Genomic DNA, 15,675 nt, shown 5'->3' with positions numbered 1-15,675 from the left:
TACCATAGAAAGACATTCAAAGCCTCTGAATGCCTTGACCTCCAACAAATCAAGGCAGATGGCTGCCCACCTAGAGCCTGGTTCTGCTCGAGGCTTCTTCACGTTAAAGGGGAATTTTTCCTCGCTGCAGTCGCCAAGTGCTTGCTCATTGGAGAACACTGGGCCTCTGTAAATTAAAGAGTGTGGTCCAGACCTGCTCTAGCGCCCTGAGAAAACGTCTGTTGTGATTTGGCACAATATAAATAAAACAGACTTGACTTGAATCATAATTTCACAAATCCCTGATTTTTTAAACCTGAAACGATGCTAGCCATGGTTCCTTTTCACCTGACAGCTGCAAGCAACAATCTGATAAAAGTAATAGACGGGCTTTACCTTTCTCCTCCAGGTGTCTGAACGCTGTGTGGTGGCCTTGGTGCCCAAACAGATGTCCTCTTTCAACATTCCTTCCTCAGCAAGCTTCCCACGCAGTATCAGCAGATACGGTCAGTACTCTTCGAGAAATACAAATACTTAATATTCAGCCAATTTACAGCAGTGGTGCACCATCTGCTGCTGTCACTCAACAGTCTGTTGTAAGACACATTAGCACACACTGTTATATAGCACATTAAACAAGGAGATGCAATGTGGGTATCCAAAATATTCGATTTTTACAAAATCAAGACAAATACTGTTACTAGTATATGTATTTTTGATGATGATGACTTAAATGAAAAAGATTGCTGTAAACTACATTCCTGACTGATCTAAAATGATTCAAATGACATCTTTGAAACAGCTCAAACTGATCATTCCTACTGGATTTCAAGTGTTTTGTTTTTCCTTTTGAAAAAAAGAGAAAGAAGAAAAAAACCCTATGTGATATCAGACAAATTGACAAAAAGAGCAGACAAGAAAAAACACATAGGGCCTGATTTACTAAGATCCCAAATAGTTGGTACTACAGAACAGACAGAAAATCAGTCAAATCTGAAAAACAAATAGGGCTTTTCTTTTATCTGAGCAGACATTAAGTCATTTAATTTAGAAACTTCATTTACAGCTGTTTTGGATTACACTTTTTTTTTTACATCTGATATTTGATCATCTAGGTGTGGATGTACCCTTCCGCTCCACCCCAACCAGCCCGGACAGTCCCCACTCCCGTGTGCCCATGCTGACCCCTGATCTGGAGAGTGGGGTTAAAGTTTGGCACTTAGTCAAGAACCACGACCATGGGGACCAGAAAGAGGGGGAGCGTGGTAGCAAGATGGTGTCTGAGATCTATCTGACGAGGCTACTGGCAACAAAGGTGAGCTATATTAGAAATATTGCAGTAGCGATATATTGGACAGTATTACAGTGGCAGCATCTGTGATCAACTGCCATTTAAATGAGGTACTAATAAATAAGCACAAGCATTGCAAGTCTTAACTCCATTTATGTTTTTTGTACAGGGCACACTACAGAAGTTTGTGGACGACCTGTTTGAGACTCTGTTCAGCACTGTGTGTCGGGGCACCGCTCTGCCTCTAGCTATCAAATACATGTTTGATTTCCTGGACGAGCAAGCCGACAGACACGGCATCCATGACATGGATGTTCGCCATACCTGGAAGAGCAACTGGTGAGAAACACAGAGAGAGCCTGACCTATTATAATCATCATCGCTGTGACTTTAAAGCCATCTGACTTAAGAACATACTGTCAGTGTAAAAAAAAACACAAGGTACAGCTTTCTGATACAGTGTTGGAGCTTGTCTATATGGGAAGAGACAATATAACCCCTTTTTTTAGCCTGCTTGCCATGCTTCCTACAGAACTTTTTCAAATGTTATCACCAACAAAGCAGTCGACGCTCTGAACTATTAAACCCTTCACACCAAGGTGCACCCTTAGGTCAGACAATAAGTCTTCTTTAAGCTCCTAAAACTCAGCATATTTTGACATTTGGAAACCTGACATGACACCTCTTGGTTAACGTTGAGAAATCCAAAGAATATAATTGTGAATACTTTAACTTCACTCCTCTTTGCACAATTTTACAATTATTCTATTGAGTTTTAACGCTCTAAATTACATTATTAAATCATTTCATGTTCTTCTAAACTAATTCTAAATATTGTTATCATAGATTGAATTAGAGGAACTGATAAAAACCAAAAGGGAACATCTGTACACATGGAGAAAATGATTACATTTTGCACATTGACAAGGAGCAAAATCACAAAAAGATTGCTTTTGTGGCCACTAAATCTGCACAGATGAGACAAATAGACAACACGTAATTCACAAATCACCTGTAAATGAAATGCACCCCAAACTGTGATGCCAAGCAAATAGCATCTTGGTGCTAGATCATGTTCATACAATTGGTGCAACATGGACCCTTTTCTATGCAAATGATCCTCGTTGCAAAAATAGTCCAGTTCACTAAGACCAGCACTAATAGCCACACGCAGTTAGAGTGAAATTATCAGCGTCTTTAGAGAGTTGGTGGTAACTGAAGTGCTCTCTCTCACTCTTCAAATCTTCAGGCTTGTGATGTATGAATGATATTTAATTGATACTGAATGATATCAAGGGTGAAATCTTCAGCTAGGGGGGGTCAAGTGGGTTTGGTTTGGTAGGCTTATCTCTCATTCTCAGATACTTAAAAATGAATAAAATGAAAAATGTCCCGACAGCGTTGATGGAGCTCAGAATTCATCCATAATGGCAGCTTTATTACAAACCATTTCACCATATAAAGCTGCAATCTGTGTGTAATAGCTGACCTGTGTAGATGTGTAGCAGAACACAGAACATTAATTACAGTCAGGTCATGAACGATCCGGTGTTAATGAAGTTACCACTGTTGTGCCAAATGCGTAAATTCACAGCCTCTTTCTCAATTTGGAGATGCACTTTCAGCTGCTGTGTGATGCTGTAGCCAGCTGTAGACAACACGCAGAAGATCATTACTAATGTTTCTTCCATATCCTTTTAGTGACACTTGAATAAGATTATTGTAAGATTCAGACATTAATCTAACATGATACAGACCAGCGTGAGTCACATTAATAGCTGTATTTTTAACATTTCAGTAGATTATGTCATATTGTAGATGTGAAATACTACAGAAGTAAAAGAGGCAAAATACATGAAAGTGAGTTTGTGATTGTGGTTAGCTCTCTTTATGCACCTCTGTTAATTAAAGAAACATTTGAGGCTTATGTGCTTTTTGCAGTTTTCCAAAATGGAACAATCTCTGTGCTGAAATGTGGAGAAAGGCCTGAAACACTGGAAACCGCTCCGCTCATTTAAACAAGACACAAGACACAAAACAAGGGCAAATTGTACCCAGCTACAAAACTTTATGGGCGTGTTTGCACCGTCGTATCATTCAGTGCAATATCTTTTGTGAATCGGACCTTGAAAAGAGGGCAGATAGAGGTTGCAAATGACACGCAGTTCATGGTGCTATCAACAGCCGCAATCAATTCTCTGTGCATTTGCCTCTGACTATTTCACTGTGTAAAATCTTTCTCTATACTTCTGTTTCTGTTTCAACTTTTCTTATCTGTAGTCTGCCTCTGCGCTTCTGGGTGAATGTGATCAAGAATCCCCAGTTTGTCTTTGACATCCATAAGAGCAGCATCACGGACGCCTGTCTGTCAGTGGTGGCCCAAACCTTTATGGACTCTTGCTCAACGTCTGAACACCGTCTGGGCAAAGACTCACCCTCCACCAAACTACTCTACGCCAAGGACATACCACATTACAAAAGCTGGGTAGAAAGGTGGGTAATGTTAATGCAACCAAGTGACAAATTAGGAGTGCTTAGATTGATGCAGCAAATCTCCCTGCTAATGCTATTTTGACCGAATCTTCATGTATAAATGGGATTGTGTAAAGTTATGAATACAAATCATGATTTTATTGCAATAAATCATGTGAAGTACATGAAGCTGTGTTTTGTAAGAACAGTGTGCAGTTGGTTTGAAGGTAATGTGAGCGTCACTAAATGATTGAACCTGTGAGTGACACATTTCCTTATTTTTTCTGCAAAAACACCTTCGATTTACAGCAGTGTTTAACATCACATATTCTTTAGCCTTTACACAACAGGCTGAATCGAAGCGAAGAGAGAAGGACTGGTATGCATGGCTGTGTTTTGGACACTGAGTCTCTGTGTGTGTGTCTCCTCTCAGGTACTATGCTGACATCAACCGCCTGCCTGCCATCAGTGATCAGGATATGAATGCCTATCTGGCTGAACAGGCCCGCCTTCACTCCAGTGAGTTCAACGTGCTCAGTGCCCTCCATGAAATCTACGCTTACGTCAGCAAGTACAGCCAAGAGGTGAGTCTCAGTGAACACACGACAACATGGGAATGTGCTGTGGAGGTTATAGCGCTGAAGTTAGCTTTTTTTTTAAATATTAAAGCACCTCTAATCAATGTTGTAATATTAACGGTGGATCAAGTGACTATGTGTAATATGTTGCTTGAGGTGATGCCCCACAAAGAATTATCAGCAGACACCCCTCAGCTTGGAGCATTTCAGCTCCTTTCAGTTCACTGATTTGGTTTTCTGGCTCATAACTTTACTTTTTGGTTCAGTATCTCTCACCTCGCTCAACTGCTTTGTTTCCAGCTGCAGCAGACATATGTTAACAATAAAAAGCTGTGATAGGCCCGTACACTACCTGCCCAGCAACAAACAGCAGACATAAACTTTCTGGTGAACACAGTGCAGTATTCAGCAGCTCAAAAGCCAGATATCTTCATCAGAAGGTGGCAAAGATCAAAATAAAGCTAAAGTAAGAGTGAATTCTTTAAGTGGCCACAAACATGATTCCAAATGAATGCTTATGTATGCTCCATTTCAGCTAGATGTGTAGATAAGCTATCGTTTACCAAACCATTCGCCATACTATATAATTTATATGGTGAAAGTATGCTTCTCTTGTAACTGTTTCAAAACTTGTTAAACTTCCCCCAAGTGGTAGTTGTTAGGTCTATAAAAAATATCACAAAGTAATGAAAAATGCCCATCACAGTTTCAAAGAACAACATTTTCAAATGGGTTGTATTGTCAGCCAGCAGCTCAAAACTTTTATATATATGAGAGAAAAGCAGACAGCCTTCATGTTTAAGAGGCTGGTCTCAGGAAAAATGACATTTTTTGCCTGATAAATGACTATAAATGGACTAGTTCATTAATTGTTTCAGCCTGAGTTGTAGAATTGTACTGTCTACTAATGTATACATTAAATTCTGATCAATCAAATTATACAAACAAGTCATAATTAATTTATTGTATGCATAATTGTATGATTTCTATAGCTGACCACTGACATGCCTCATGTCCTTGGTTTCACAGTTTTTGTGTTAATACACTCGTGTGTGTGTTTTTTGTATTAGATCACTGAGGCACTGGAACAGGATGAACAGGCCCAGAAGCAGAAGTTGGCATATAAAGTGGAGCAGATCATCTCAGCCATGTCTACAGAGAGCTGAGACACACACACACACACACACACACACACACACATACAACCACATTCACATACTGCATGTACACACTGTACATGCAGACACACATATGGAAACATATACTGTTACAGAGGAGTTATGAGCTCTATAGTCAAAGCAAATTACACTCACATGCATGCATTATGTGCATGTGTGCACATAAACATTCACACATACTCACAAACTTTATGGACCTAGTGTATGAACAAACCAACAATACATTCACAAAGCGTTACATACACATGCAAACACACACATACAAATGTACATACACAAACAAACCACCAGAGCCCGCATCAAACAGCAGATCGTCCCCAAGCACGATTTTTGAATCCAATGTCATCGGTTTTTCAGGAGAAACTCCAGCAGGCTTCTAAAAAACGCTCCTATAGAGAGGAGAAAGAAAGGGGATTTGGGCCATCATGGTTGCCGCCAATTCTTTTCCGCTGGGTAATGGTTTGTCTTTGTAGTTGGTGCTTATACTAAATATGTGTGTGGCATGGCTGGAGCTCTGAAGAGAACAGCACTTAATAAAGAATGACTCAACTTGAAAATTCACTGGAGGAGCTCAACAAAGACAGGAGCCAATTTAATGGGACGGCACATTTGGACTTAAAGTACTTTTTATATGTCAAAGATGAAGGACACGTATTCGCAGTACATATCATGGACTTGAAGTGACATTGCCATTTGGAGCCATGTGGAGCAGAGTTGTGTAACTTTGTGATGTTAAGCCTTTTTCTTTTTGCCTTTAAAGAGGTTTTTTAAAAAAGAACACTACAGACTCTGGAAACATTACTTCATTCTTCATTTCTTCTTTTCCACTTGAAGCTCCTCATCATGGGATGTTTCATTGTTTAATGAAGATTTTCTGAATTACATTTCAGCTAGGGATTGAAAACAGTATACGCAAAATTTGTCAATGACAAGGTTAGGGTCCAGCTCTTTAATAATCCAGCACTGAGATGGCATTACTTTCAAATTTGAAATATATGTAGAGATATTTCTAGACCCAATCCCTGACTTTTTGTGCCAAATATAATATGTCTCATGTTTCATTCATATTAAATGCTCCTGAAGAAGCTATTAATAATACATGCCATTGTACAGAAAGATCCCGTTTGAGATAGGAAATTTTGTACAGTGATGATCTATAGACCACTAATGCAGCCATTCAAAGATAAGTGGAGACCAAATTGAACTGTAGCAGAAAGCATGATTAATGATGCTATGAGCCTGATCGTGGATCAGATTAGCCTAACCCTGGCCAACAGCGCTGCTTCCCCACCTTCCCCGTCTCATCAGTCATTGTTTACATTGAGCGTGATACTTGAAATGCATCGAGTGTACGAGATATTAACACCTGCTGCTCCTGTGAAGTAATCTGGCAAGATTAAGTTAGATGAAGGCTTTGATGCCTTATTGATTTTTCCCAATAAATCCACTTTGAAGGTAACTCAGAAATTTCAGTTAGGAAACAAGCTGAAGAATTTCCAACCCTGGAGACATTTGACTTGTAGGAATTGTAAGAGTGCCTGCAGCTCAATGAGAAGTAGGTGTTTCTTTACATTTTATATGCTGAGTGAATATATGATGATAATAATGATATACTGTATGTGTTTGGATCAGCAGCTGGTCCTTGTAAAGTTCATTCATTTAACGCCAAATTGCTTCACGGCACAATCTTCGCTTTGCATCGCGACTTCTTCCATGTTTCAGTAATAATTCACAACTTTTAATTTTGAGTTTCAATGTACATTTTACCCGACTGCTTGTTGTCTCCTTGCTGCTGTATTTATAGAGTGCCATATCTAAACTTAAAAATACTTATCATGATGAAAAATTCAGTCTGAGGCATCACGCTGATTCAGGGTTTTATTTTGATTGTTTGTGATTCACCAATTGCGATGAAAGATGAACTTCTTTCTGTGCTTGAGGCTTTTTCATTGTTATTTCAAAAGTGACCACAACTGTCTATTCTAGAGCGCTGCTCTTTTTACCATTTCAGTATTGTTGGGGTTAATGTACTCCCCAAAGGACCTTTATTCATGTTAATCTAGAAGAACAAGATAAAATAAAATAAGTAATGAATACATTTCCTGTTAAGTGTTGAAATATGACAGAGAACTCATCTGTTTCATGTGTGGTTTGATGATAATTTATAAATGTGTTGTGCAATAAACTGTCAGATGTTTAAACTGTAATGTTTTCTAAACTATATATTATTGTATAAATACTGTACATAAAAAAACACTCCTATTTTGCAAGCAAAAGATTCACTTTGTACTGTTGTTATACATTAAATGCGCAGCTGATAAAAAATGCTGTCTCCTGCTTTCTTTTGTGATGATGCAAATTTCTGAATAATAATGCTGAACATCATTTTTCTATATTAAAGAATTGGCTAAATCCTAAATTGAAGCGCTGGTAGATAAAACTTGTGTCCTCAAAATTCATTCTTGTGGAAAGCATATTCCTGTCTTATAATGCACAGCCATGCATTTGTGATGACGTCTCCCAATTTACAAAGCATTAGTGTACTGCATTTTATTATACAATATGAAACACAGCTGACTGACCAAAAAAAGCATTACATGACTCATATTCAATGGCCACTGAGTTTCTGTATTTTGTATTTTGTGGACAAAATGCCACTACTGTTAAAGGTGAGGTCATTTTCAAGCCAATCTGAGCTTTGCCACACATAACCGGATAATCTAATCTTATTATGTCAGTGGACCACTAGCATGCTAATTTAATAGTTAAACTCTTATTGAGTTTTCATTGGAAGGCTCTAATGCCTGTGATGTCAGAGATAAACTGAAATCCCAGAGGGTTTCATCCATCGTTCGGCTTCTTGACTGAGAAATTAACATAATTGTTGGCTGCATGCACAAAGGATGTTAGGCCTACACCCACGTTTTGTACTGAAAATACAACAACAGGTGTAACAGGCTCTTTTCCACCTGATGAAACATGTATTATTAAATTAAAAAAATGACACCTACACTTACACCGCAACATCAATATATCATGATACATCCTAGAGGATAGGGAGTATTATAACCCCTTAACCATATTAACTGGATGGATATTGTAGTTCTAGTAGTAAATGAAGACCTTCAGGCTTTTATCTATACTATAAAAATTTATATTTTGCTTTTGGGGTAGAAATAATAATCAGAGTATCTCAGTGAAAACATGAAAATGTGTCGCATGTAGCAATTTAAGATCACTAAATAAGTATTTTTGGACATGAAATTGTAACGGTATAATTACTGTAAAGAATTAACTCCATTTTTAGATGGTTAGTCTCTCTACTTTCAGCAGATTTGGCAGTGTGCTACCAGGTCGGATTTAAATCAACATCTGCTGGATTGCTTTACAGAGCTGCAGGAAGAGGGCGTTGTGTTTCCAGAACACACTGGAAAAGCTTTTTCCCCTGAAGTCAGCAAAAGAAGGATCAACAATCACTTCAAGCTCGTTTATCTTCCTCAGAAAAGGAAAAACAAATGTACCGATGGCAGTGAATGAAAAGGTGTAAAGGTGTTTATTTATTTATCTTACATATTATTCCATTATTTGATAGAGACAATGCTCTCTAATGAACAGAATAAAATAACTGTAAATGAGCCAGAGTCAGCCTCGAGGGCTAATTTTCATCCGTTGTCCCAGGCCAGACATTAAAAGGGAACCCTAAAAATAGAATGAAAAAGAGTTCAATGTACTCTTGATACTAACAGGGCTTGTGGAAATTCTTTTTTTTTTAAAGTCTTATGTTTAGCAATGCAAAATGTAGCACTACTTAAAGGCAGGAAAAGCACACTTAACACCACAGAGAAGCCGAGTTTGTAAAACAACAAAGAAATATCCTAGAGAAAATTAATAAATCCCTTTGAATTGCATAAAGACACAACTCCATGTGATGAACTGCCTCTTGCACTGCCGACATAATGTGACAGTATTTGGTATGGCATGTGAGCAGCATATAGGGGCTCCTGAGCGCTTGCCATAAGAAGCCAGAATTCATTATTCATATTTAACCCTCGGGGCTCTGGGCAAGCTGAGCAGAGTGAGGAGCTGGAGCTGGAGGAGGAGGAGGAGGAGGCAGAAGGCCTTGTGAGCACCCTGCCCTCCCAACCTATACCTGTCAGATCCAGGTGGGGGTGTCATCAGCGTATGGAAGGGTCCTCTGTGCACCTGCCAGGCCCTAACCTCTCTTTCTGTCTTTCCTTTTCTCTCTTTGCTTGTCAGAGTGCCTATACTCAGCAGCCAGCAATTCCCCCTTACTTATTTCACACACTCTCACTCTCTCTCTCTCACACATACACACACACGTACAGAGGAGAATCATTAGGACTCAAACCTCCTCTACTGTCAGCTGAGCAAGCCGCAGGATATCTTCTTGATAGACTGTGTGGTTGGATGGTACCAGACAGGTTTATGGAGCTACTACAGCCATTAGAGATCCATTATTCTTCTATCAGTTCCTGACAGTTGTCATAATAGCTCATTCTGCTTTAACCCATGATTGATGTAAATACATTAAATATGTGACAGAGAGTAAAAAACTAATTTCTGTGAAATCACTGCTTGCAACCTGCCAGGTATAACAGATCCTCAGCGTCTTCTGCTGCCCAGAATATTTGATTCAGAGGAAAATGGACCTTATACACAGACTGCAGATCTTGAGGAATAATTCAAACCGTGGCTGTAACTAAATAAATGTTGAATGGAAAAGGCCTCGGAAAAGGCCTTGGAATTTGCACACTGAACAACAAAGCAGAATACGTGTTAATAGTCAATAGACATGACTGCTTCCGTGTCCTCAAGCTCAGAGTGGGGTGTGGCACTAAATGGGTTATCATGTCAAGGAGATAGAGCTTTCAAACATACAGTATAAGTCGATGCAGGAACACCTGTACAATATATTAGCGCTAAAACACTTTGTCAATCAATCAATTACTCGATTGACAGAAATAAATCAATACGTTTTATAACTGATTGATTGTTCAATTAAGTTCTTCAGAAAGAATGCCACATATTCACTGCTTTTCTCTGTTTTATATCATTGTTGATTTTGGATGGTTTGTTGGACAGCCTAAAATTTTGGGATCGGCATTATCTTATAAATGTTTAATCATGTAAAACAGATTCATAAATAGTGGAAATCGTTAATTAAATAGCACTATGATTTTATATAATGATCATTGTATAGGATTGCATAATATATAGACACACATAGTAGATACATTCTCGTTGTTTGCCTTCCTTTCTTGATATAGTGGTTTGTTTTTTCCAAAGTTTTGGTTCATTTCTGCTTGGAAGAACACCAGCAGCCAATCTCAATAACTTCAAATGCACAGTGGATAAAGATATACAGGAGATGTGTCATACCATTGGGTTTTTTTTCTCCTCCACACTGTACTCTCTCTCTCTACTGTGCAATCAGGCATCAAATTCCCTTAAGCACCACTCGAAAACGGCGAGGCTGTTGAGATCTGTGTGCATCAGTCTCCTGCTGCTTTAATTAAATGCATACTGCATTATCAGAGTGCACACAATCAAACAGGCTCTGATATGTTTGTTCTCTGCCAAGGACGAGAGACAGCTGTCCAAACCAGGGAAAACTGTATAGAACAAATCTCGAATGACCACAGCTCAGCCTCTATCAGCAACAACTTGTTTCAGGATTTACTGAATGAGCTAATCCATTATGGCATTTAATTTCCCCAGTTTGCTGTAGTATTTTCCCCCTTTTGTCCACTAGCAACAGCATTGTCATTTGCAGACTATTTACTGACTTCATTGCTTACTTCCACACGGATTCTGTAAATATACATAGGTAGAAATTCCATTAAAAAACACCCAGTTTGAGGAAGAGAACAATCCAAGTGTTAGGTAATGTACAGCTGAAGATAATGACCAGTGAGTTAATATGGACTGCACACCAGTCAAGTGGTGCCATCTTCTGGCTTAAGTTATAATCACAAGCATGACTTGGAAAGTGGCTGAAAGAGACGGCATGAGCATTCTTTATTCATTCGATCAGATTTCACCACAAACTGCAATCGGAGAGAGAAAATAAGATCATGTGTGAGGCTGTGTATAATGTGATGCAGGAAGTGGGCAAAGGGTGCATATGTGTTTGACAAAAAGTGTCTGTTTCAGCGCTGTAGCCTGAGGGCATGTAAGGAACAGGGCCTGCAGAGGTTCTGTAGGTCATGACACAGACGTACTCAGGACTCAGATTATACCCCGAGACTGTGAACAGAGCCCACACAGGGACGTCACTGATACACATTATGTTTTGGGAAGCAGTGACTTCACCAGTCTTGCACTTCCTTTATTTATTCTCTCTTTTTTCCTTCTTCCCGCTCACTCGTGGGTAGAGACCTCACTGCTTGGACCACAGAGAGGTAACGGTCAGCTTATGCTGCAGTTTGAAAGTAAATCCCCTCCCACTACTCCACCTCCTCCCAAACCTTCCCTCACTTCCCCTCCTTCTCAGCTCCCTTCTCTTGCACTCCGAAAATCACTTCAAGACAGACTCCCTCCTACGAAGCCAATCGCTGAGCTTTGTGGGATTTATGGCTCCCATTTTCAAAGCTCCATAAAATGTACATTACTACTTGATGTGTTTTTGTGACTGTGTGTGTCTGTGTTTGTACAAATTAATTAACCAAAATTAAATTAAGAACACACTTTGAATGCGAACTTAAAAATGTCCTCACCATTAAATTAACAGAGCATGTCAAATGCTTTTTTGCCTGTTCCTGTGACTTAGGTCAAAACAACACCATGAATCACTGGAGCTATATTGCTAATTATGAACGGGTGGCCAAGAATTTCTCTTCCCACAAAAGATCGTCACATTAGGAGAGTCGCTGTTTTACAACTTCCTGTTCTGAGCTCTGCCTGGGGCTCTCACAAATAATCCATGGCTAGTAGACTCTTGTTCTCAGACAAAATAACTGTCCACCAGTTCTAGTAAGGCACATTTTGAAGATTTACATTTTAAACACAAATATGAACATTGATCATGTGTCACTACCTTTCATGAGATGCTGAATTTATCAGTTTATCTGGAAAACATTCTGCATATGGAAAAATTGAAAAAGAGATTTAGTCTTTTGAGAATATAATCCATGACATATTCTGCTAATACTCTTTTTTGTTATTGGTAGAATAATAATAGTGAGGAAGAGCTTCAATTTAAAGTAGCCCACTGATCCTGGATTATTGTCCAATTTGCAGATTAAATTTTCATTACCTCAAAATAAGACTTCTTGGATAAAACACCTGTTTTGTTTTTTTTTGCCTACAACACATCCAAGATGTGAAATATTGGGGATAGGTTCAAGTCAAGCTGCTTACATTAGCAAAAAGAAAATCACTGCTAATGTTCAATTACATGTTTAAAACATTGTGCTCTTAAATAACTAAATTAACAAAAGGCAACAAATCAGTCCTCATACGCTAATCATTAGTTTAGTCTACAGAAACTGGTTATCGGATCTGCCCATTATAAATCTGTTGTAATGGTTCCTGTCCTGAAAAAATAGGTTGTAGTGTCATTGTAGTTTTTGTAACAGAACTAAAGGAGAGATAAAGAGCTTTGTATTGATGTTTTCTGGATGTGTGGATGTACATGTAAAACGGTGTGAGTGCAGCAGAGAGAAAAAAAGGGAAAGGAAAAAACAGAACACACTTGCATGAAAGTGCAAAAATATTTGGCAACAGCTCAGGATTGCTGCTACTGAGTGAGGTGGAGGACATTTGTCAATGGCCAGTGCTCCCTGGAGGAGCAGAGGGCTTAAGTAAGTAAGCAGGATTTCTGTGGTCTTTAAAGTATAGGGTACGTCTGAAGGGGACTCCTCGTGAGAAAGTATGAGCACAAAAGCACAACACTTATCTTTTGATATTGAGCCCGGCTGCCTATATTCTCTTGAGACACTCCATCATACATTTCAGAAAGCATTTAAAAACACACGCTCCGAGGTGTATATACACAACGCATGGAACTAAAAAGCTCAATACTCAAATCTAGTTAAAACACACTTGCAAGCTAAACCAAAATACACACTGCTGTCAGAAATAATCTATGACACCAGCAGATATATGGAGATTGCAATGTACTGTTACTGAAGAAACAGAGCAGCAGCTAAAAGGAAAATGGCAGCTATGTTTTGAAAACTCCATAAGCTGCAACAGATGTGCAGAACAGTCAATACACTATAAACAAATAAAGCCATATGAAGCCAGGGCTACAGTATAGGCTTTAAATCACAGGATGCCAGTGGTAGAAATGTTTTCCAGATTGGCTTTCTGTAAGGTCTTCGCAGGAATGCACTTGCTGTCTCTGTTGGTTTCCTGCTCTGTGACCACGACGAGCTACTCAGTGACACGTGAAACCAAACGCTGTCACTAAAGAAGACAGCGATAAGGAAGTGAGGTGTTCAATAAGAGAGAGAGAGAGTAAAGGACTTCTGACTGTACTTGACCAGAAAGATTTATTACTACCATCACAAATTCAATGACACAAAAGGTGAGGATAAATATATGATTTAAATATATGCAGTTTCTATACTTACATTATGATTGTGCATTGCTACTCCTTTCATTGTATCTTGATTTGTATTGTATGTATTTTGTGTTCAATGTGGAGTCAAGGAAGAGTAGCTGTTGCCTAATATGGATAAAGGGGATCCTAATAAACTAAACTAAACATACACAATACTAGGCTAAAAATAAAAGCATTAAGCTCTCTGCAAGGATGAGTGAAAGAAAAGTATAAAGGGAAGAAGAAAACAAAATTGCCTGGGTTTGTCTTGCTGCACCTTTGTTGGGAGTAAAAGGTCTATTCTGTGCCATTAATAGTGCCATCTGACAGGAAGCTGTGATTCATGAGGACCTGAGTCGCAGAAATATTTAAACTAGCTAACAGTCTAATGAATGTTTTACTGGGGTGACATGACTGCTGCTGTCCAGCTGCGGCTGCTGTAATGGGCACGCCACTGCTTTTTCTCATGGGGTCTTTGGCAAAGCTCGTCTTGAGTCACAGTGAGGGGCCAATTGCCCACCTCAACGCCCTGCTGTTTGAGCTCAATGTTTGATAGAGGTCTGGTGAGGAAAGGGGGGTAGGGGAGGAAATGGGGTGCTGGGGGGGCTGGTTGATGGGGCCAAAACAGGGACAGGGGGATGATAGGCAATGGGACTGGTATCAAATTACACAACTGTTTCTCAAGCTTTAAGTTTTAACTGTGGTCCAGTTTACATCTCTTGACTGCTTGACTGTGTTGTTGTTACAATTTTCTTTGTCAAAGAAGGTGGAGTTGTTGTTTTTTTTACAAGTAATTTAGCATACCTTCGCCAGTGGTTCCAGATGTGTGAGAGACCATGAGAACTGCTAGCAAAAGAGCTAACAAAGGTAAAGATCCTCAAGTTGTGGGAGTGTGTGTGGGGGGGTGGGGGGGGGGGGTCTACTTACAGGGCTCCGTAGAAGTGTAAAAGGTTTAAGCGGATCCTGTGGTGTCTTCACTTCTGTTGTTGATTGATGGCCTTGGTGAGTGGTGGCAGCTTCAGGCCACTGAAATGGATTAATATCATTAGCATGACACTGGATCGCACCTTTGTTTTCGAGCATGATATTCTGCTCCGTGGTCTATTTCCATAAGCCTATTAAGGACCAGAGTGTCACAGCCTATTGTCAGCAATCACCTTCTATTGTGTGGTGAATTACTGCTCCCGTCCAGACAGGGTTCACAGTTCAAGCAGACATTGTAACCCAGTGAGAGCAAAAGGATGAAGTAATCAGCAATGATCACCAAAACATTTTCTGCACTGCTATAACACAAACCACACACACACACTACAGCCCAGTAAAGTGGATTTAGGCACTAAAATGGCATGTTTAATGTCTATATATAAGTGTAAACATTGAGAAGTATTTGAAGAATGTGGCACACTTTTTTTTTTTTTTAGAAATACACAACATCCCAACAAGACCTCATTCTCCTCCTTCCCTCCATCTGCCCTGCTTCTTTCTGGAGGGGTGGGGGCACAGAGGAAGGGTTAAAGTAACCAGTGGAAGACGGGGTGTAGGGCTGGGCCTCAGTAAAGGGAGGAGGGGGGGGGGGCTATATAAAAACTGACAGAACACAAGTGGTGCTTT

At 39.5% G+C, this 15,675-nt stretch overlaps 1 protein-coding gene across 1 annotated transcript in view; it reads left to right on the top strand.

The window, feature by feature from the left end:
• LOC128354928 (plexin-A2-like) overlaps window positions 1-5,486 on the top strand; it is a 60,604-nt gene extending 55,118 nt beyond the window's left edge. The window contains exons 26-31 of the mRNA XM_053315039.1: window positions 389-485; window positions 1,095-1,294; window positions 1,440-1,609; window positions 3,551-3,763; window positions 4,176-4,326; window positions 5,391-5,486. Of these exons, the coding sequence (XP_053171014.1) occupies window positions 389-485; window positions 1,095-1,294; window positions 1,440-1,609; window positions 3,551-3,763; window positions 4,176-4,326; window positions 5,391-5,486 (927 nt within the window). The remainder of the gene's footprint in view (window positions 1-388; window positions 486-1,094; window positions 1,295-1,439; window positions 1,610-3,550; window positions 3,764-4,175; window positions 4,327-5,390) is intronic.
• Window positions 5,487-15,675: the final 10,189 nt, after the last annotated feature.

This window comes from Scomber japonicus, chromosome 3, assembly GCF_027409825.1.
Source record: "Scomber japonicus isolate fScoJap1 chromosome 3, fScoJap1.pri, whole genome shotgun sequence".
NCBI classification, from domain to species: domain Eukaryota; kingdom Metazoa; phylum Chordata; class Actinopteri; order Scombriformes; family Scombridae; genus Scomber; species Scomber japonicus.
The sequence above is the reverse complement of the archived record's forward strand: the minus strand, read 5'-3'. Positions and strand labels throughout refer to the sequence as shown.